Source organism: Sebastes fasciatus, chromosome 1 (assembly GCF_043250625.1).
Source record: "Sebastes fasciatus isolate fSebFas1 chromosome 1, fSebFas1.pri, whole genome shotgun sequence".
Taxonomy (NCBI): domain Eukaryota; kingdom Metazoa; phylum Chordata; class Actinopteri; order Perciformes; family Sebastidae; genus Sebastes; species Sebastes fasciatus.
This window is the reverse complement of record NC_133795.1, coordinates 41199237-41223741: the sequence shown is the minus strand read 5'-3', so window position 1 is coordinate 41223741 and position 24505 is coordinate 41199237. Positions and strand designations below refer to the sequence as shown.

The 24505-nt window shown below is 43.4% G+C and overlaps 1 protein-coding gene across 2 annotated transcripts in view; it reads right to left on the bottom strand.

Annotated features, from left to right (window-relative positions):
* Nucleotides 1–15352, bottom strand: part of cadpsa (Ca2+-dependent activator protein for secretion a) — a 199583-nt gene extending 184231 nt beyond the window's left edge. For both annotated transcript variants that reach the window (XM_074648789.1, XM_074648797.1), the window contains exon 1: nt 13904–15352. In XM_074648789.1, the coding sequence (XP_074504890.1) occupies nt 13904–14281 (378 nt within the window). In that variant the 5' untranslated portion in view covers nt 14282–15352. The remainder of the gene's footprint in view (nt 1–13903) is intronic.
* Between the last annotated feature and the right edge of the window lie 9153 nt (nt 15353–24505).

The following is a 24505-nucleotide window of genomic DNA, read 5'->3' as shown; positions in this document are numbered from 1 at the left end:
TTTTCTGCATGACTGGACAGAAGTGAGAGAGCCAAGTCCTCCAATGATAATGTGGAAAAGCTCTTTTTGTAAATCCAGGGCCAAAGTCTAGATAGAGATTTGATTCGAATTTCTAAAGGAAACCGCTGTTTCTATCAAAAAACAACTGTGCAGGGGAGCCCTGGTAGCTCACTTGGTAGCCCCATGTCGACTACTAAGGCCAAATCAGGCGATGCGGCAATTAGCTACAGGGTTGTGCGGCGGTGTGAGAGCCCCGTTCAGACTTGGTATTAACATGTGTCTCGTGTGATCCGATCACAAGTAGACAGCTCTAAGTGCCTGTGTTCACACCTGGCTATAGAATGCATCTCCACATGCCTCTTGATTGACCACTTGTGATTGGATCTCACTTCCCCGCTCTATATGCAAATAAACACGTCGTAGACACACGGCTGATACAGCAGAAGTTGCGACGTAAGATTACAGGGATGGCAGTAGTAATATCCTACATTTCGTGAATTTGGGTTCATTTTATTAACATGAAAATACTAGAATGACACTCGGCGAGCGCAGACCTCCGCCCCCCCTCTCCGTTCAGCTTGCGCCATCATCCACGTGTATTTTGGTTTATGCTGAGATCAGCTGTACATAGCGGAGCATCGTTAAATACTTCATTCAAACTGGACAGAAACAAAGAAAAAATCACCTAAACCGTCGTCGTTACTCTTTCCAACAATCATGTGAAAAAACGCCGATTCTACAGTCGTTCCCCACCACCCCCGCTCTCTTTCTGTCTCTCTCTCTGAAGGAAGAAGGCGGGGTCATGCGTCATCATTTACACTGCGCATGTGTGTCATTTCTCAGCGTTGGCTTCATTTCTCAGTATTTCTCAGGTTGCTGCTTCGGTTTCTCTCCTTTTTTTCATGTTAAAGCTTTTTTGCGGGGATTTCTTCCTCGTCTGAGTCAAGGGTCTAAGGACAGATGGTGTCTGTACAGATTGTAAAGCCACTTCAGACAAACTTGTGATTTGGGATATTGGGCTCTTCTTCAAGTAAGACAAAAATTAAAATAAAAAAAGTCTGAAATAAAACTGCAATAAAGCAGAAAACACTGAATGTTTTCAGGTTCACAGGGTTTTTACTAACACTGATAATGTAAACGGGCACAGCTTCAGCTCAGTTCATTTGAATTCACTTCCACAAATTTAGATGTGATGGTGGGCTGTTTCAACAGAGACTGAATTACTGGTTCGAGAAAGCAGGGAATTTATTTAAAAGCTGTAATTAGACACTCTTCAGTAATGTTTGTTGTAAATTACATAATAATGTGAGCTCAACAAAAATGTGATTGGATTAAACAGTATGATTACACTTTTCACTTTTATTTATTTTTTTACTATTTTAACTTTTTTTAATCCAAAGTCTACTTTATCTTTTTAGTTTTTGTCACTGAAGTGATTTTAATTGTCACATAGCTCATGCTGAAATGTTGACGATGAGAAGAGCATAAGTTGGTCTTCCTTCTCTCTCCCTTTGGGAGATGGACACACAGAGCTTTGTTTACCCATTAAAACTAGGGATGAACCGATACTGATACCAGTATCGGGTATCTGGTCCGATACAGTGCTCATGTACTCGTACTTGCAAAACAGCTCCGATACAACGGCACCGATACCACTTTACAGCAGCTTGACGTTAACCTCTCGTCAGCATATTTCGGGTCCTATCGTACGTGCTCACGCTCCACCTCGCACGAGACGGGCCGGTGGTGCGCCCGACCCCGCGGTGCCGGGATCCCACCTCAGCCGGCGCGCGCCGGCCCTCACTTTCATTGCGCCACAGGGTTTTGCTTGCACCCTCTGACTGCGTTAGACTCCTTGGTCCGTGTTTCAAGACGGGTCGGGTGGGTTGCTGACATCGCCGCAGACACCTGGCGCCTTTTACGTGGGCCGAGCCCCGCCCTGGGGGCACGTCTGTCGGCCGGGGCGCACTAAGGACAGTCGCACCGGGAGCAGGGGGCCCCCGTCCCTCCCCGGTGGGGAGAGAGGGCGCAGCAAGCACTATGGCCACGGCCCCGGGGAGCCCCGAGCCTTTCCAAGCCGACCTAGAGCCGGTCGCGGCACACCGCCTCGTATGCGGGACTCCCCAGCCTGCCGTGTGTCGCTCACACCCTCCAGCTGGCTGTTAACGAGGGTCTTTTGGCACAGAGAAGTACTCGTATCGGTACTCAAGCATAGCCAGAGTCCCAAAAGCAGATCAGGCCAGCTGAGTCGGATTTAAACATGTTACAATGTAATTCTAATAATCAATGTTAGTATGGGTAATATTTACTCATCACTGTCTAATTGTATCACGCCACACAAGTTGTATTGTGAAATGAGATTAAATATAACCCCAGTAAGCACACTAATGACAACCTGAAAACCTGCTCAACGTGATGCGTGTACAGCCAGTAAACATTTTTCCTGGATCCATGTGGGTAGAAATGATCTTTCAGCACTAATTGATCACATTATCACAATATCAATATGAAATTGATATATTGCCCAGCCCTATATTCAAGAGGCATTCACTCTACATTATTCTGCTTAATCCTGCCTCCTATTTAAGTCTCTCTCCTTTCCCCCTTGTTCAAGAGAAGACACTCAGAATTACTTAAGTTGCCAGGAAAAGTCCAGACCAGGCAGTGTCTTTACTGGAAGCAATATTAAGAGTAGTCCTCTAATTAAAGGGAGTCTATGTAAGAATCAGAAATTGCTTGTTAACAGCGACACCTGTGGCCAAAAGTCAGCGTCCTGTTGTTCGTGCTTGTGCTTGTGTTCGCTCTACATAGACATGAACGAGCATCGGTCAACACAGTGAGGCGACACAACGTCAGCTAAAACCACAATATCACTCTATATTTCAGCTGCTTGGCAGTAATGTTAGCTGACCAGACGATGGTCTCTCCATGAATCAATGCTGATCCTAGTGTTGGCTTTTCCTGCCTCGGCCTCCCGACCGCGGCCGGAGGGAACAGGGGAGACACTGCAGGCCCGGTCGGAGACGATAACGTTTCCCGCTGTGGAGCCCCGTCACTTCACAAGACACGGGAAACCTCTGTTGGTCTGGAGGAGCTGCAGCAGTTATTTCTGCACAAACGTCCACTATACATTCACTAGATATTCTCAGAGCTAAACTAACTCTTCTGCAGTGTGGAGTGTGCACGCATGCACGTGAGAGTGGAGCGAGAGAACGAGAACGAGCGCAGTGTGTGAATGAAGGCAAGCAGGCAGAGGAGCAGAAGAGCAGAGTACAGCAGAGACTCCGGCCCTGGAGACCAAAGCTACGGTCTCCCCTGTGTCTTCTGGCTGCAGTCGGGAGGCTGAAGCAGGAAGAATTAACACTTTTTGCAGGACGGGCTTCACCAGATAGAACTTTGCGGTTTTGGTGCTTCCGTGTAGTTTGTGTTGGAATAGCGTAGCCACACGCGAGCGTGCATGGGACACCGACCCGCAATGATTTATAAGAGGGTAAGTGTAGGAAGTTACAAACAGTACCTTTAAAATTAGTTTACTGTAATTTTAAAGGGTTTTCTTTCACTCACAATTTTCAGATCAGATATTATGCAGTGTAGTCCGTGCACCATGGGTCGTTTACCATTTTAGTTTGTTTTGTAACTTGCAGTAGTACTCTCCAGCACCTGTAAACAGACTTTGATGTGTAAAATCTGTGAAGTACCCCTTTAAAGCCATGCAGATTTGGAAAAATGACAAAAGCAGAATGAGAGACAGCAGAGGAAAGAGGAGTGGATTCATCAGTATCCCTATTGTGGTGCAGAAAACAAGCAGACAGATGTCCTGATTGTGATACGGCGCTGAGTGTCTCACCTGGGCATACTAATCCCCTCTGGCCTGATTAGGAGAGAGAAGCAAGGTAAATAAAAAACAAAAGAGAACAAGACAGCATTACGCTACAGATGTTTACTAGTTTTACTCCTCTCATTACGGAGAAAGAATGTGAGATGTGTGATTGTGTTATCTCAGAAAATACCCATTTTATTCTCTAGTGTACGCCGACAAAACCCTAAAGGATCCTGGAAATTACCTGTAGACACAAAACAAATCTTAGAAATCTAAATGTAAATGATATAGATCTTTTATTATACATTTGGGTTTGAACACGTGTATGTATGACACATTACTATAAAGTTTATCTCCAGCATCATCATCATGTTCCCAGGTCTTACATAATTAGTATTGTAAATACAATCAGCAGTGCTGGAGGTAGTTTATTACATTAGTAAACCAGAGGCCTCATGGGGGGGAGGAGACGTTTCTATCAGACAGAATGTCAAGTTGGAGTATCAACACAGCTTCACTGGAGTCTGAAAAGGAACTCCTCAAACACAACTAGAATGGCACTCAAAGAGCGTAGACCTCCGCCAAGCTGCCCGAGTACAATTCCCCGCCCCCTCTCCGTTCAGCTTGAGCCATCATCCACGTGTATTTTTGTTTATGATGAGATCAGCGGAGCTGCGTAAAACAAACTGGACAAAAACAAAGTAAAACTCACCTAAACCGTCGTTACTCTTTCCAACAATCACCAAGTGTGCTTTGGTCCAACTCAACTGTAATTTCATAGAGTTTAATGTGAAAAAACTCTGAATCTACAGTTGCCCCCCCCCTCTCTGTCCCTCTCTCTGTAGGCAAAAGGAAAGAGGCAGGGTGACGCCTCATGAAAGCGTAACCAGTCACACTGCGCATGTCCTAAAGCCTGTGGTGTTAATGCACAGGCTGACCGGAGCTATTAACAAAAATTACCGAATCCAGACCATGATCCGGATCACCACCAAAATCTAATGGATTGTTCATTGTGCCACATCTCTCCCCGCCCCCCCCCAGACTTTTGGAGTAATCCTGCTAACAGACAAATCAACAAACCAACAAACAAACCAACGCCAGTGAAAACATAACCTCCTTCCTAGGCCTTCGACCATGGTGGAGGTAACTATCATTGCTGTTTGATGCTACACTTGAAACCCTTTGATCCTTTATCGGACTATGTAAAAGCCCATAGAACCTATAGAGAGTCCTGGTGTTACTCCTGGGCTAGTTGCTGTACCACTTGCTTCTGTGACTTGTGCCTCTTTAACACCATTGACCAGAGTCTGACCGTCTTTCGTTCAGTTAGTTAGGCAGGCTATGTTTGTCACGTTATTTACACTATGGACATAAATTAACATTAGCAAACGTTGACTTTTGGTTTCACATTGGCAATGTTTTGGTTTTTTGCCAGCTGTCCTTCCTGCATTTGGCAGCTTCAACTGTGTTACTATTAGTCTGGATTATGTGTTTAACGTCTCCGTATTTGTCTAATATTATAGTTTGCTCTTCCTTTTGTAAAATGGGCCGCTCTGCTGACAGTAGACTTGTCCATGTCTGTGATTGGTCATATGCTGCAAACACCGCCTCTTTGAACAAGTGAACGCGCTCACAGGCAGACTGGGTTGATTTACAGAGTTGATAACAATCGTCGTAGGACCGCTTAGAGGGATCTCGTTTGTTAGGGTTAGTTAAGCCAGATAAGGAGAAGATACCCTGGGTATGTTGAACTGGCTTCGTAGTACAGGCCTCTGGTCTGATGCAGAAATGATGACAGAATGCCATTCACAGTCAATGAGGTGCATATTCATGAAACGTATGGGTGAAGACTATAAGCTAGAAACCGTAGCTACAGGAGAGTGAGGATTGGACATTCATCAGGTAGCCACCATCGGTTATGTTTTCACCGGCGTTAGTTTGTTTGTTTGTCTGTCTGTTAGCAGGATTACTTGAAAAGTTTGCGATGGATTTGAATGAAATGTTTTGGAGGGGTGGGGTGTGGCACAATGAACCATCCATTAGAGATTGGTGATCTGGATCATGTTCTTTCTGCTGGCCGTCCGCTGTGAGAAAGAACAAAGCGGTAGATGACGGGATGAGAGACAACGTAGTGTAACGTTATACAGACATAACAAGGCCGCTTAAATTAGAGAGGCATCCGCCGATACGTTACATGGAAACACACCGTGTTAACAACAGGCCGACCACCTCACGGTACCGCCAGCTGTGAGCTGGGATCTGTTTTTAAGGTCAGGCACCTTGGCAGAGGTCTGCACTCTCCAAGTGCCATTCTAGTTTAGTATGTTTTTACTCCACTGCCTGTTTTATAGTCACTAGTTACTTAGTAATTCTGATTGTTGATAAAAAAATATATAATAAACAAATAAATGATGATGTCATTATAGATTGAGCAGTATTTATAGTAGTTAAATATGTACATACATTATTTTGAAATGGACCATTCTGCATTCTGAGTACCTTTACTCTTGGTAGTATATTTTGATGCCAATACTTTCACTGCAGGACTTTTACATGTAACAGAGTATATCGTCACTGTGATATTTTAGCAATAGCAAACATGTTTGCTAACGTGTTTGTCATAAAAAATTTTGTGTTGAGTTTATCGCTGTTATTACACGGCTGTGTTGAATACTCGATTCTGATTGGTCAATTACGGCGTTCTGCGGTCTGTAATTTCTCTATAACAGACCGTTGCTATGTATAGCAGACCGTTGCTATGTATAACAGACCGTTGCTATGTATAGCAGACCGCTGCTATGTATAACAGACCAGTGCTATGTATAACAGACCGGTGCTATGTATAGTAGACTGGTGCTATGTATAACAAACCGTTGCTATGTATAACAGACCGTTGCTATGTATAACAGACCGGTGCTATGTATAACAGACCGTTGCTCTGTATAACAGACCGGTGCTATGTATAGTAGACCGGTGCTATGTATAACAAACCGTTGCTATGTATAACAGACCGTTGCTATGTATAGCAGACCGTGGGTATGTATAACAGACCGTGGGTATCTATAACAGACCGGTGCTATGTATAACAGACCATTGCTATGTATAACAGACCGTTGCTATGTAAAACCGACCGTTGCTATGTATAGCAGATCGTTGCTATGCATAACAGACCGTTGTTATGTATAACAGACCGTTGCTTTGTATAGAAGACCGTTGCTATGTATAGCAGATCGTTGCTATGCATAACAGACCGTTGCTATGTATAACAGACCGTTGCTTTGTATAGAAGACCGTTGCTATGTATAACAGAACGTTGCTATGTATAGCAGACCGTTGCTTTGACAATTACCGGCTCGCTGTACATTATCCCTTACTTAAATCGACACTGCACACAGCTCTACCTGCAACAAACATTTGAAGCCCTAAAACTGCCGGTCTTCATAAGACATGTTTGAACGTTAAAGAAACCCTTCAAAGAGCGAACAGCCATTGCTTTATCTCTTTTCAGCCCACAGCATCTCAGCAGCGCGGTGCAGTACCACCCACCTCCCAGCTGACTGGCAAATGTGTTTGAGAAGGCGTGTGAGCTCCAAAGTGTGATCTAAACACAGAATGTCAAATTAGACTTTCCTTCTCTGCCTCTCTCTTTACATATCCTCTCGTAACACGCAGACTGATTCTGACATTGTGTCTGAACCGTGGCGCTGACAGGTTTTTGAATGGCTTGCATTCCAGAGCCATTCTAAGTATTCTCTACACTCGTTGCAGCTGTTTGACCTGATGACAAAAATGTTTTTCGTCTTTCCGTCCTCTCTTCCCTTCTAAAATCTTTTGTTAATGATGAATGAACGAATGATGAATGAAAGTTAATGTTTGTATCATCATTTTACCTGAACTAGGAAGAGTATTTGTACCTAGTCAGTCATCTGAGCGAGTTCAGTGTGGGAGCAAAAATTATGAATTATGATGAAAACAAATCATAGTGGAATAGGATGTGTTTAGATCACACAATAAGAGGGAGGGGGAGGTTAAAAAATGATTAGTGAAATTAAAATAGTAATATGTGGAGTGTGGAGCAGTGGAGGCTGGTCCAAAGAGGCAGAAGCTCTATTTTCGAGAAGCTAGTGGGAGATCAAATTATTATTAAAAAAAAAAGGGTAATTGGCTGAAATAAAACATTACTAAATCCCAATATCATTGATAAAAATATTTTTTCTCTTCATTGGAAAAAATTCCATTATTTAAATTCTGATTGAAATGCTTTAACAGCGACACCTGCAGGACAGGCAAGTAGTGGTGGTGGAGGCAAGGGAGGACAGGGTCCTGCTGTCCTCCCTTGAGGCGGGACCTCTTCCATTAATCACTTAAATTTTTTTATGCTAAACTGTGATTGGCCAAAATACGTAAAATGACGCTTCAGGTGACGACATCTGACATGACAGACATGTGAACTAACCACAGACACTTGACTGTCCCGCTGTTATTACAGACGTGTGAACTAACCACAGACACTCGACTGTCCTGTTATTATTACAGACATGTGAACTAACCACAGACACTCGACTGTCCTGTTATTATTACAGACGTGTGAACTAACCACAGACACTCGACTGTCCCGCTGTTATTACAGACATGTGAACTAACCACAGACACTCGACTGTCCTGTTATTATAACAGACATGTGAACTAACCACAGACACTCGACTGTCCTGTTATTATAACAGACATGTGAACTAACCACAGACACTCTACTGTCCTGATTTTATTACAGACGTGAACTAACCATAGATACTCTACTGTCCTGTTGTTATTACAGACATGTGAACTAACCACAGACACTCTACTGTCCTGTTGTTATTACAGACATGTGAACTAACCACAGACACTCTACTGTCCTGTTGTTATTACAGACATGTGAACTAACCACAGACACTCTACTGTCCTGATTTTATTACAGACGTGAACTAACCATAGATACTCTACTGTCCTGTTGTTATTACAGACATGTGAACTAACCACAGACACTCTACTGTCCTGTTGTTATTACAGACATGTGAACTAACCATAGACACTCTACTGTCCTGTTGTTATTACAGACATGTGAACTAACCACAGACACTCGACTGTCCTGTTATTATAACAGACATGTGAACTAACCACAGACACTCGACTGTCCTGCTGTTATTACAGACATGTGAACTAACCACAGACACTCGACTGTCCTGTTATTATTACAGACATGTGAACTAACCACAGACACTCTACTGTCCTGATTTTATTACAGACGTGAACTAACCATAGATACTCTACTGTCCTGTTGTTATTACAGACATGTGAACTAACCACAGACACTCTACTGTCCTGTTGTTATTACAGACATGTGAACTAACCACAGACACTCTACTGTCCTGTTGTTATTACAGACATGTGAACTAACCATAGACACTCTACTGTCCTGCTGTTATTACAGACGTGAACTAACCATAGACACTCTTCTGTCCTGTTGTTATTACAGACATGTGAACTAACCACAGACACTCTACTGTCCTGTTGTTATTACAGACATGTGAACTAACCATAGACACTCTACTGTCCTGCTGTTATTACAGACGTGAACTAACCATAGACACTCTTCTGTCCTGTTGTTATTACAGACATGTGAACTAACCATAGACACTCTACTGTCCTGTTGTTATTACAGACGTGAACTAACCATAGACACTCTACTGTCCTGATTTTATTACAGACGTGAACTAACCATAGATACTCTACTGTCCTGTTGTTATTACAGACATGTGAACTAACCACAGACACTCTACTGTCCTGTTGTTATTACAGACATGTGAACTAACCACAGACACTCTACTGTCCTGTTGTTATTACAGACATGTGAACTAACCACAGACACTCTACTGTCCTGTTATTATTACAGACATGTGAACTAACCACAGACACTCGACTGTGCTGTTGTTATTACAGACGTGTGAACTAACCACAGACACTCTACCGTCCTGATTTTATTACAGACGTGAACTAACAAAAGACACTCGACTGTCCTGTTGTTATTACAGACATGTGAACTAACCACAGACACTCTACTGTCCCGCAGTTATTACAGACGTGAACTAACCACATTGAAATACACGTTAGGCATACTAAATGTTCAGCGGTACAAAACAACACAGGCACAATTAATTATGTAAATTTAGAATTTAGAAGGAAAGAATCAGATGCATAGGATACAACACGTTTACGACAAGAACTATGAACAAACAATCACAATTACCACAGAACGTGTGCTGTAGCTGTGAATAAAAACGAATGTAACACTGGCAACAGTTGATAATGTAGAGCCATCTTACGTTACCGTGGAAACAGGAATACACAACTTCCGCAAGCTAGCAGCTGCCTGCCAGCCGTAGATAAGCCGAGGCACACAGCATGTGACTATAGGAAGCATACGTTCAGCCGTGACGCTAACTTACAATATGAATGCAGCTCGTTCATATAGTGACAAGCTGTTGTTTCACAACCATGGACAGCGCTGCACATAACAGGGGTAATTTTTCCCTCTCTTGGGTCTTTGCCGTGGGAATAAGCACGTTCACGGCCAAATTATCAACTTCCTCAAGCAGAACGTTTGCGTGTTAGATTCTCATAAGCTGTTCACCTGATGAACGAAACATGGTTTTGCATGACATTTCATAAATCAGGTGACTGCTGAGGCCATACTTAGTCAGATGTATTACTGACTGTTAGGTAGCCATTGTAAAGTGCAGTTTTGAAGCCACTAGAGGAAAATCTTCAGTCACAGTACACTAATGGTTGAAATTATTGGTTCTCAACCGTCTTTGAGTAATGGACCCTTTGTGGTGAGCTAACATAGCGATAAACACCATATTTGAAGCCCGTGCAAAATTAACTAAATAGCACAAAATCTGTCTGCTGAGCCGACCACCAATCGGAAGGTCGGCGGTTCGATCCCCGGCTCCTCCAGTCCACATGTCAGGCGTCCTTGGCCAAGACACTTAACCCCAAACTGCTCCTGAAGGCTGAGCCATCGGTGTGTGAATGTGTGTGTGAATGGGTGAATGCTGACATGTAGTGTAAAGCACTCTGAGTGGTTGGAAGACTAGAAAGACGCTATATAAATGCAAGTCCATTTACCATATGCTAGAAGATGCACTACTGTACACGTTAAATGCTTCCAGTGCACATTGGTACCATGGCTGAAATGTGATAGAGCCAGATTGCAGTCAGAGCTCAATGTAGCTGCATCCAGTCGACACACTGCACTTTGCACGCGTTTCAGCCCAGAGTTTCAGCCGTCCATCTCATGCAATCTGGCGTATACAGATATGCTTTGTCCGTCTATATTGGTCTTGTAAAAGAGCACGTTTTGCACCCACAACCCAAAGTATCTTTCTTCCAATTTACATGTGAAAATACTGTGACTATGTATTGGGCTGTCAAAGCTTGTCTGACTACTGCACAATAATCCTGTGGCTTAACGGATCGCTGGGTGCAGACTCTGAATGGAGGACTGCAGCTGCTGCTGACATGCTGCTTTCACTTCGCGACCGGTGCAGACGCATACTATCATTGAAGGCCTGTAATTCCAGTACAGGTAAATCTTCCAGTTCAGAAATAGTGCGAAGGTAAACTCAAGCTCTCTTTTGAATTTGTCACACAACTACTTCTATCACTTTTCGTGTGCAGTCTGTCACTAATGACTGCCTGCAAGGAAAGATTGTCAGCATCATTTTCCCCCATATTTGAATGTTTATCACGTCTCCCCCTCTCTATAATGGCTGGCTTTACACCCTTAACGCCTCGTCCACACTGGGAACATCAGGAGCGCGTGGCGGCTGTGTTGCCTGTTGTTTTTTATTTCGGCGTCCGTGTTAACAGATTAGAGCAGCCACACTGCCCGCATGAGACGGGCGCCTCGGCTGCGTGTCAGCTGCGTCTCTTCTAGAGATTCGAGGTCTCGCCTATTTTTGACGTGAGCCGCACGGTTCACAGCAACAACAGACAGTGAAGGTGATCTATTGACTGTATATTAACATCATAACTACACTTTCAATGTCTCTATCTGTAGAAAATGTTACGGAGATGAAAAAAAAATAAAGACTTATTTTTAAATCAACACTTCCTGCTATCATTTCAAAATAAAAGCCCTTAAGCGTCTTTTCTGTGGACAGAATTCCTTCATTTGTTAACACGAGGCTTTTATTCTGAAATGTGTGCCGTACAGTGTTCTAGAACATGCAGTGACTTGGAGAGCTTCGTGAATGAATATAGTAGAGTTTTAATTGTGGATTATTACTATTATTTACAAATTACCACACGTTTCTTAACCTTTCTCTGTCTAAAATAAATATAAATGACATTTATAATGAAATGAAATGGCCATTATGAAAGGCAAACTCTATGTAGAAAGAAAGGGCTGACAGCAGCAGCTGCAGAAGCGCAGCAGATAGGCAGCGGGTGTGAACACCCGACGCGTCAATCACGCAGCCGCCACGCGACATAGCCGAGCCACCACGCGCTCCTGACGTTCCCATGGTACGTGTCCACAGGGGGTTTTTTTTATAGCAAGGGGACGCACCGCTTCCCAGCATTGGACACTTGGTGGGCAGTCACTAGAAACAAGGCACTCGGCACCCGATTGGACGAACGCTTTCCCTCCGTGGGCTGCTGCTCCCAGCTTTCAAACCGGAAACAACATGGAGTCTCGTTTAAAAACTTTCTTCTTATTTCACGAAAATAGTTCAATGAAATGTGTTTCTGAAAACATTTGAGGCGAGAAATAATCCATGCAGTTGCTGAATCTGTCTTCATTTTGGTTCGACAACGTTTATTTTAAAAGATTTTCAGGAGTTTCGAGAGGCGGCGAGTCGCGTCGGAGGCCCGTGATTTGCATAAAGTAGACTAGCCCTCAACCTTATTCAAATGAGGAGCAGCCGTCGTGACGCTCCGTCTCTCGAATCGCGCCGCCACGCTACCAGAATGCTTTGCACGGCTGCTTACATAGACAATGAATGGGAAGCGTGGAAAGGATGGATCCTGTGGACACGTACCATCAGTGTAGACGAAGCGTTATTTGCATGCGGAAACAACTATAACCATAAAACCCTTTTGCCTCACTCTGATATGATCAGACCACTTGTTGCACAAACTAGTTTATTCCGAGCATACTGACACCTTCAGAGCCTCTATGCTGTCTTGAAAGGCTGCAATACCAGTGCAGACCCCCAGTTCAGAAACAGTGCTACAACAAAGAGGGTATATTTTTTTTTAAATGTCATGTTTTATGGTATTCTAGAACCAAACCAATGCCTATATGCCTTTCAGTGGCACTGCATGGTGAACGGTGTAGAGAGGATCAATTTCTCCTGTGCAACAGATTGTTGTTATGAGAGCTCGGCTTGAGACTAGCAGAGCAGAAGGAGGGGACTGATGCTTCTAAAGCCCAGAGGCAATCCACATACAGTATGCAAGAGCTACTACAATGGGTGGGAACAACATGCTCTCTCTCTCTCTCTCTCTCTCTCTATATATATATATATATCTATCTCTCTCTCTCATCCTTCAGCCTCTCCTTTTTTGTTGCCAACCCTGCCTGTGTCTAGTTTGCATTAACACATGTTGTTATTTCTCAAACCTTAAAATATGTTCAATCAAAAGAGATATGAAGCAGACATTATAGCTCTTACTGCTGATGTAGTGAGGTAGTTCTATATAACTATCATGTCAGACTGCACTTCATCCATCACCTTCTCTAATAAAAGTATGAAGGTGTGGATCCTGGTGTGGTGTGTAATCGATTCAATATGTGAACAATCATGATGAGGTTTTAGTAAACTGAGTTATATATTTTCTTGAATATTCGAGAGAGAGAGAGAGAGAGGCATCCATCCCTCCATCCATCATCCATCCAGCCACACGGTGCGCCCGCGGAAGCAACAGTTGGTGTCATGATATCTCAGCGATGCCTTCTAGAAACGAGAGCTGCTCTTTAAATCACAGCTGGTGAACTTCTAGCTGTGGGTTTTTTTCCACCCTGATCCACCAGCCTACCTTCTGCTGCCTCCTGGCCATGTCGGTGGGTTGCTTGGCGTTGAACGGATAGGCGATGCAGCGCATCACAAACACGTAGAGCTGGAGTCTCTTCTTCCTCTCCTCCTCCTCTCTTTGCATCTTCTCCAGGTCCTCTTTCTCCTTGTCGCTGCCCACCGACGGGCTGGGGCTGGAGGGTCGGCCACTGACACCGACACCACCTCCAGCACCGCTGCTGCCACTCCCGCGGCCCCGGGGCTGCAGACTCCCGTCGCCGCCGTCGGCGGAGGCTCGGCCGGGTGACAGCCGGGCTCCTCCGACGCTCTTCGGGGCCGCCACCTCTCTGCGCTCCTCCTGGATCTCATCCCCTTCCTCCTCGCTGGAAGACGGGTCCAACATGCTGCCGAGGAGGATATGAAGCTACCTGCTGCTGCAAAGGTATAAACTGGAAAAGTAGAAAAACAATGCAGCCACAGAGAGAGATCCAGAGATCCAGAGGAAGCTGCTGGAAACTGACTGAGCTTCTCTCACTGTTGCTTTTCAGGAAGAAAAAAAAACTACCGTCAGACGAGTGAATGTGAGCAGGAAGAGAGAATGAAAGTGTAGTAGAGTCTCTAGAGCAGGATGGATGGATGGTCTACAGATGGATGGAGGGTCTGGAGTTGGCTGCGTGATGTTCCAGCTTGTGAAGTGTAGCAGTCAGTCAGTCAGTGACACACCGGAGGGATTTATCATGGGAGCAGAGATAAAGGGGGAGGGGTCGCAGGGAGGGAGAACAGGAGGAAACGGTGATGTGTTGGTGGGTGGGGGAGGAAGAGGAGGAAGAGGAAGAAGAGGAGGGAGGAGAGAGGAGGAGGGAGGAGGAGGAAGAGGAGGAGGAGGCTGGGCTGGACTGGGAGCTGACCGTGGTGCTGAAACCTGATCCCCAGACTGATCTAGGACCAGTTTGATCAGGTTGTGTGAGCAGCACAATAGATGAACGGCCACCTGATGATCCATCTGAGTCTAAAGATTACAGGTTACCAGCAACCAGACCGGAATCAGAGCAGTCTGGCTTTCACAATAAAAGCTTCACCCTCTGATTTTACATAAATAAATGATGATTCAATTATTGTCTGGTACATCTTTCTACTTACTTATCCACAATACCAGAGATATTGGGATATAGCTTGTATTTCTGCTAAATAAATCAATCAAGCCATCTATTATACAATACTACTATTTATAAACCTAGATATCAATCAATAGGATGCATGAATCCAACACAGCAAACAGTACAATGCTATAGGGGAGACCGGGTATTGTTCAGCATCAGTAACTCAGTGGTTGTTCTGATACATCTCTCAAACTTTCATACACGGTATCCATATTTGTCTACTACAAATAAAACTCACTTCTACTCACGTCTACTATACACAATCACACATTATGTGAGTTAACGCCAAATGCAGAGTTCCCTCGTTACAACCGACCCACTACTGGGTGACACTCACTGGGGATAGATGTAACAATCATCTATCCAATTCACGCAAGAACTCTATTGAAGAATACAAGAATAAACTGTTTTGAATTAAAGGTCCCTGTCATTCTCATTTTCAGGATCATATTTGTATTTTGTGTTTCTACTAGAACATGTTCAAAAAATATTTTATTTTCCTCATACTGTCGGCCTGAATATGCCTGTATTTACCCTCTGCCTGAAACACTGTTTTAGCGCATTTCGACGGAATTGCGACGAAATTGCAACAAAATTGCAACACAATTTTCAAAAGAATTGCGTTGCTTGGCAACAGCTTGGGTCCATGTTTACTTCCTGTCAGCTGATGACATTCACATACACTGCAACCAGGAATAAACTGGGACACATTTAGAATGTTTACGTTTAAAACTGTGTAAAGGGTCTAAATATTGTATATTTGTGACATCACAAATGGACAGAAATCATGACAGCTTGTTCCAAATGCAGAGTTTCTGAACAAGAGCTGTGTGTATTTCTCTGTGGATTGAGCGTTTCAATACTTTCACAGTATTTACATAGGACTTAAGCATGCTTTATAATAAAAAAAACATGAAAATCTCATCAATCAAATCTTTTTTTATAATATGGGACCTTTAAGTGAACAGTTTAAAGTGACAAAAAGACAATTTCTTATACATTTTTAAATGAACTGTTACAACTAGCCCCACCCCAAGCAGCCATCACATAGCTAACTGTTTTAGCATGTTTGAAGTTTGCATGAATGCAAAGCATCATATTAAACTAGAGAAACTACTACTTTAGGTTATGTAAGTCAAACCATTGTATCTACAACAGAATGAATGTATAGGCAAACAATAATCTTGATAACAGTTTTTCAATTTCTTACATGAAAACCAATTTTTTTGGTCATAAAATTCATGATGTTACTCACAGAGACATGCCGCTTCTCCTGTGAGCTCAGAAAGCAAATGGCAGTGTACGATATTGATGACCTCACCACAGCTCTTTTCTGATTGGTCAAACTGACAGTGTTACGACCAACCCAGAGTTACAACACTACTCGGTATAATGTGGATATAGTTCATTAGTTAGTCAGTTAGCCAGTTTTTGTTTCAATGCCATCCCACATGATTACAAGACACATCGAAAATATAACAATATTAACAAGAGAAAGTGTTTGTTCAGTGTACTACGGAAGTGTTTGAAATGTTTTAGTTTACCAAAGTTGCCAGTTGGCAAAATGCAGTCCCCAGCGAGAGGATTTTGTTTATTTTTCACACTTTAAAATAAATGAAAAGAAACGTATCCTCATGCATTTTTTTTTTTTTTTTCCATCTGTAGCGAACTCGCATCGAACAGTGACTCTTAAACCTGGATATGAACTGAACTCTCCATGAATCGATGCTGATACTGTGATGTCCTGCATCAGCCTCCCGACCGTGGTCAGAAGGAACAGGGGAGACACCGGAGTTTTGGTTGGAGACGATAACGTTATTCGCTCCGGAGCCCCGTCTATTCACTCAGCAGCAGGAAAGAAGACACGGGACATTTCAAGTGGGGATGTTCCAAAGGTTTAGGGCAAAAGAGGGGATTCTGCTCAAAAAACGTACTTGATTTGTCCGACTCAAACAGCTGAACCCTCATTTTAACTTCAGCTTTAATTTTATAGCTTTTAGCATATTTTCACACAGAACGAGGGCTGTGGATGTCGTCCGCCATCAATTTATTTTCTTTTTTTTTAACAAAATGATCTCTTCACAGCCACTATAGACAGGAGGAATAATTACAGTGAACATTAACATTTTCAATCTCTTCATAGGCATGTAAGTAATGTTTTAAGACAGACTTTGAAAAAATATGAACATATCCTTTAGAGCTGCGATGGGCACCTCGCAAAAGGTCAAAAGAACATGACAGTGACACAATCCCTGCCAACATATCCACCGCACTGATAAGAGAGACTGAGTAATTAAATTCAATCGCTGTCACAACCTATATGTGTGTGTCAAAGGAAGGAGACCAAATACAAATGAAACAGGTCTGTAAGCGGTATGAATGGATGTCTGTGTGAGTGGAAGTAGTGGGTGAGTGTGTGGATGTGAAACACAAACAAAGAAAGATGTCAGTTGGCAGGCCAGGGAAAAGAGTGAGATCATTTTGCAGGTCTGGACCTGTATTCACAAAGGAACTTATCTTCCCACTAGGAGCCTCTTAAATGGCACTAAGTGTTTCCTCTTAAGACCTTTTCACAGAGCTGCCGAGAGCAACTTTTACCACAGAACCAACAGAACTCCAAAGATAAGAGAACGGCTGATTGACCCGTTGCTATTGTTGACTCGCCTGATATCAGACAGAATTGTCAACTCAGTTTCTATCTTCAGTCTGACCTTGCCTCTACAACTGATTTCTATGTGGGGTGGAGGGGGGATTCGATTTTCCTAACCAATCTTTAGAGACCAACGTATCCGCCGCAATAAGGCATTTCAAGTTGACACTGATGCGTAGCCATTGGTTTTGCCGACGGGAAGACATGAGAAGACATGCCGTCTGTAGCACACGGCTTGACAACGGCGTTAGTCCCGCCCCTGGTGCTGATCGCCTAATCATCAGTCCTCCCGCAGCGCTTATTGGTCGATTACTTTTTAACCAAGAAAATCTAGCCCGTGACGGGAGACTTTGACCAATCACAGGTCATTTCATTGAGAGAGCGTTCCTATTGGCTGTGCTCCGGTCATGTGACAGGAACTTGGCATTCCTCCACCAGATTTCACAATGGCGGCGGCGTCACAAACTTTCTCATTTTACAGCTAAACCGTGCACTAGAAGATGATTCTGAAAACATCTGAGGAGAGAAATAGGCATTAACCTAACAGAATATTGATTCATATTTGATCAGCACTTTCATATTATAGTCAGCTGTTCGTTCGTGTCCCGTGTTCACAACGGTCAGTGTCATTTTCACCGTACAAACATAGTAGTTTTAAGCCCAACCATGTAGTTCTTTCTTAAACCTAACTAGAGTGGTTTTGTTGCTGACCAAGTGACTCCAAGGGGAACTATTGTGGTTTTGATTCCAAAAATGGCGTGATGCCAGGGGGCGTGACGCCAGGGGGCGTGACAAAGTGGTGGTATGTGACAAGTTGGGATGAGAATGTGTTGGAATGATAGACATTTAAAATATGGTAGATGTTTCATAATCTACTATAGATTTCATACAGGAAACTAAAAAATATATTTACTTGTACATTATTGTACCGCATGTGATATTTTTTGTCAGTTGACCAAAATCTTGGGCAACTGAGTCATAGTAGTGCAGAGTTGTTCAAACCATCATCTCCTGTGTGATTGGTGATTGTTTTGAGTTTTTGGTGAGCAGATTCAGATTTTTATTAACTCGCCACCATCAAAATGTGCTTTTAAAAGTTATTTATCGTTGTATTATTCTAAAACATTGCCGTGACGAGGTGCATTACCTGCAGCAGCTGACTGGTCTGTCAGACTGAGGACCTACTTTTAGAACTAAAAGAGGTTGTGAATCACTTTTAGACCACAAACGTAGGCAACCTTAAAGGGACTGTTTGTAACTTCTTACACGTATAAATCATTGCGGGTCGGTGTCCAATGTGTGCTCGCGTGTGGCTACGCTGATCAGACTCAGACTCCAACACAAACTACAGCTGAAATATAGAGTGATATTGTGGTTTTAGCTGACGTGTGTCACCTCACTGTTTTGACCGATGCTCGTTGATGTCTATGTAGAGCGAGCACAAGCGCGAGCAACAGGACGTTGACTTTGGGCCAAAGGTCTCGCCGTTAACAAGCAATTTCTGATTCTTACATAGAGTCCCCTTAATTAGAGGACTACTCTTAATATTGCTTCCAGTAAAGACACCGCCTGGTCTGGACTTTTCCTGGCAACTTAAGTAATTCTGAGTTTGTTCTCTTGAACGAGGGGGAAAGGAGAGCGACTTAAATAGGAGGCAGTATAAAGCAGAATAATGTAGAGTGAATGCCTCTTGAATATAGGGCTGGGCAATATATCAATTTCATATTGATATTGTGATAATGTGATCAATTAGTGCTGTAAGATCATTTCTACCCACGTGGATCCAGGAAACAGGTTTACTGGCTGTACATGCATCACGTTGAGCAGGTTTTCAGGTTGTCATTAGTGAGCTTACTGGGGTTTTATTTAATCTCATTTCAACAGGACTGTAAGCGCCATTTACTAGTGCCAAGTTTATGTTTATTGTTTTGATAATATTATTTGCTGAAGTTCAGTGAGAAATATATTTCAGTTAAATGTGAGAGAATATTATGACTATATATGGTGATTCCTTCCTGTATGTTTACCACTGTGAATTTGAGTTTAGTCCTGTGAGGCTTCCGTACACACGTGACTTAGGGACAGGAAGTGAACTTTTATTGTGAAATGACTTTTATTGTGAAAAGGTTCAGTTGTAAATAAATGAGTTACCGGCGGAGCAACGCGGTTGTTTTACCGTTGCCGTTGCCGTTGGCGTTGGCGTTGGCGTTGCTACCGGGCCGACTCAACGCGTAAAACATTGTGATGTCGTCCTTGAAGTGTGGTTAATGACAGAAAGTAAGTTAAGACGAAGATGGAAGTATGAAGACTAAAGATAGCCATTACAAGGACACTGACTTTTATTGACTTAATGGCCACAGGTGTTGCTGTTAACAAGCAATTGCTGATTCTTACATAGTCCCTTTAAATTAGGACTGACATACTCCCTTACCTCAGCTAATTAGTCTTATTTTAGCCCATATGCCTTTACATACTGGGGGCGTGACAAATAAACCACACAAAATAATTGGCTGAGAACATTTTTGCATCAAATCTATATACAATATGTCTTTATTCGTGATGTGAAAGCGCTGAAAAAATTGGCATTTCTCATAAAAAAAAAATTTACGTTACTTTTTTGCCGCGTAATATTCAAGTTCTGTGTGAAAGTACTGATGACAAAAACAACAGCTGATATATAACCCATGGTGTACTGCAGCTCTGACAAGCTTTCAACTCCCCTCTCTGACTTCCTGATACACAAAAGAATAGCGCAGCCAACAACAGTAGACAAACAAAGACAGGGCCACACTGCACTATGTTTTAGTGCATCCTCTGTCTTTTGGTCTGAACAAGGGATGCTAATTTTGAAAAAAAATCTTAACCGATAACCGACTCTTGTTAACCTATTATTAACCGTTAACTGACAAGATTTTTGCCTTGCATGCAGCGGTGTACCAGCTGCAGTGTACGAGCACAACAGACAACGGAGTCCCCAGTTCACCCGCCAGGGAGCGTTAACTCAGCAGCTACGATGCTGCGTGTAGTGTCGCGAGCCACTTTCACAGTTAAAGTCTCCACCGCACATTTAGTTTAGTTTAGCAGGTTGTCAGCTGTGTGTCTGCCCGGCGTAACGATACTCTGTCTCCCCAGATTAACGTTAGCGATTTTCCGACAGAGTGTGTGTTTGTGCTACGTTAGCATCTGTAGCCCTGCTGGTAGCTTCGTGTTCGCCGCCGCTCTGTCATTGCGGCGTAACTTTTTGCAAGTGTCCGACAGACCGTGTGTGGCGGCGGGGAGTGTGGGGTTTGTTGGTGGCATTATAGCTGTGAACATAGGTGTAGCAGTGTGTGTACAGTTTATTTGTCGGTGAATAAATGCTACAAAACTACAACTCTGCTCCGCTCAAGCGAGCTATAGACAGGAGCCGACTTCCTGTATCCTGCAACTCCGGCTCCGCCTCTTTAGGTGGGCTCTTAAGGTGGACCAGCTTTTCTCCTTAAAGAGACGAGCCGCTCCTCTGAGTTTTTCTCAGCTTTTTAATTAATTATTAATATTTCTTTTAGCCGTTTTAACCGATAGCGTTAACCGGTTAAAAGGCTTAATGTCGGTTAACGGTTTAATGGTTAATTATTAACATCCCTAGTCTTAACTAGAATTTTAGGGCTACTTGTCACTACCTAGCTAGCCACATGCCTCTTACTTGCCCCCTCTTTTTCCTCAACCACTTCTGTGCTGTACTTCAGAATGGCCAACAGTGAAGGTCCATCCTTTTAGTGCAACACATACTGACCGTACATATTTGACACCAGTCAATCGATGCCCACAGCACACAGTGGACATACAGACAGAAGAAATCAGGATACATACATTAGCTGATAGAATTGTTCCTTTTCTGGAGAGATACCAGAGATAGGGCGGCTGTGGCTCAGAGGGTAGAGCAGGTTGTCCACCAATCGGAAGGTCGGTGGTTCGATCCCCGGCTGCTCCGGGTCACATGTCGATGTGTCCTTGAGCAAGACACTTAACCCCAAATTGCTCCCAGAGGCATAGCCATCGGTGTGTGAATGAGTATTTAGATTAAATCCTAATGGGCAAAATTGCCACCTTAGTAGCCTCTGCCATCAGTGTGTGAATGGGTGTGTGAATGGGTGAATACTGACATGTAGTGTAAAGCGCTTTGAGTGGTCGGAAGACTAGAAAAGCGCTATATAAGTCCAAGTCCATTTACCATACCATGCGTCAAGATGCGGCTGATTAGTGAGATGAAAAACAAAAGGCGAACAAACAAACCAGCGGGACTTCAGCTTGAGGAAACAGCACTGTCTCTGAGCCAAACAGCTAAAATTAGCTCACTTCAATGTTCAGCTGAATTAGACAAGGAGACATTACTGTTGCTTAGTTAAATAGCCACATTTGCTGAATCATCATTGGTGTCTGGAGTGTAATATGAGTGAGAGATGAGAGCGAGACAGAATGAGGAGAGGTAGAGACACACAGCTTGGTGCTCATATGCTCCCGGCTCATGACTCTCCAGTTGACAAAGGCGATAAAATCTGTTCAATCAGACGTGACGTAAAAGTAACAAGTTTCACACGTCCCTGAATGTTCTCACATCAAAATCAACAGCAAACAGAGGTATCATCACACTCAGGTAGTGCATCTGTTTCTCATCTGATTCAAAGAAACAGAAGGCTTCTACACAATCTTTTAAAACAGCTCCACCATCCTCTCTGCAGCTTAAAGACATTTTGTTTACCTCTCTCAGCACTGCAGTGTCAGCTTTAATGAACAACCAGAGCTGAATTTGTGTGAAGCCAGATATCAATGGGTGAAACCAAAGTACTGCACTGTCCATCTGCCATTGGCTGGTGGCTTGCAGGTACCAAATACTTTTTTTTTTTTTTACATTTTCGCTTTTGCCCATCACTGATATAACAAAATCATTTTCACCTCACTTTGTTCTGCTCCCATATTTTATATGCAGTTTAACAGAGGTTAAAGGCAGGGTTGACGATGTTCTCCAGTAGACACTATTTGTTCTATTGGTTGAAATGGTCTTTACACCCCGACAGCGATCCATTACTGATGAACTCTGAAAAAGGACCGGAAAAGAGCCGTCATCTGTAGCTGCTGTAATCCTGTAAAATCTACCAATCACTGCCTCGCGGTCCACTTGGAAAGAACCAATCAGATGCCTCCCTGCCTCCCTGCTCGTACTCTACCCTTGGCGTGCACCGACCTGAACTCGAAGAGCGTCGCCGCAAGTTTACTGGAGAAATGAAGAGAAAACTCAGCCCTGCAGTAGCACTGCCGTGGTTACTTGTCATGAGGTAGCGTTGTTGAGTTGAGGTCCTCTCTCCGCTCTGTGTCTGTGAAGTAGTTACGATGCGGCGGTGCTCGTGCATGTGAGTGTGGGGGGGGGCGTTGCCTTGGAAGGAGCCCCGAGGCAGATGGCCGCCTACCCAGAGCCCGGTTCTGCTCGAGGTTTCTACCCGCTAAACGGGGAATTTTTCCTGGCCACAGTGCATAACAATGCAATGCTCATGGGGGATCTCTTGTTGGGTCTCTTAACTATAGAGTACGGTCTAGACCTGCTCTATATAAGCGTCCCGAGATAACTTCTGTTATGATTTGATGCTATATAAAAATAAATTTAATAGAATTGAATTGAATTGAATTGAATTGTAGGGCCACAATGAAGTTGACCTTTGTGGTTTGAGTAATGAATGGATTGTCCTGATATGTGGTGCAGAAATTCAAGTCCCCCTCAGGATAAATTGTAATAACTGTTGACCCCCGGGGGGAGACCGTTCCACAGCCTAGGACCCAGGACAGAAAACGCACAGTCCCCTCGTGTTTTCAGTCTCGAACGGGGATACAACTAGCAGGGACGGTTCAGAGGACCTAAGGGGCCTAGTGGGGGTATAGGGCATTAGTAAATCACTAATATACCCTGGAGCAAGATTATTCAATGCCTTATAGACGAGGAGCATGGTCTTGAACTGAATCCTAAATTTAATCGGAAGCCAGTGAAGTGACATCAGAACCGGGGTGATGTGAGAGCGAGATGAGGTCTTAGGGAATAGTCTAGCTGCAGAGTTTTGGACTAACCGTAACCGGGTAATCGCGCCTTGGCTTAAGCAGGAATAAAGAGCATTACAGTAGTGTAAGCGGGAGGACACAAAGGCATGAACAACCATTTCAAACGGCTGAAAGGATAACAGTGGGCGTATTTTTGCGATGTTCCTCGAGTGGAAGTAGCAGGACTGAATAACTGTTTTTACGTGTTTATCAAATTTGAGCTGGTTGTCAAAAGTGACTTGTGATATGATTTTGGTGGTACTACACTGTATAATACTGAAGTTATTGAATGTTTATCCCATTAAAAATTCACCAAAATTATGCAAAAGCATATTTTTCCAAACTAAGTGTTGTAGTACAATTATGAGGAGAGCATTGATGTGTGAAGTAATTTTGGTGGTACTACACTGTATAACAGTGAAGTTATTGAATATTTTTCAGCGTTGCACTTTGTAGACAGTCCCTGACCACTCGTCTCACAGCCGGCTGCACATAGAGACCAATGTAATGTGTCCAGCTCGGAGGACTAAAGGCTCGTTGTGATTAAAATGAGCTTGTAGCTCGTTGTCTACCTTACTACGGTTAGAAAGAGCCCTCTGTGTTTTAACAACGTTTCGATTATGAGTTATTGATCCGGGAAGTTTGAATCTGTCAATATCTTTCACACTTTACCGAAGTCAATAACTTGACTACAGGAATGATTGGAGGAAGTGCACTATGAGGTAACTCGTTCCCTTGACTTACTAACTTGAGG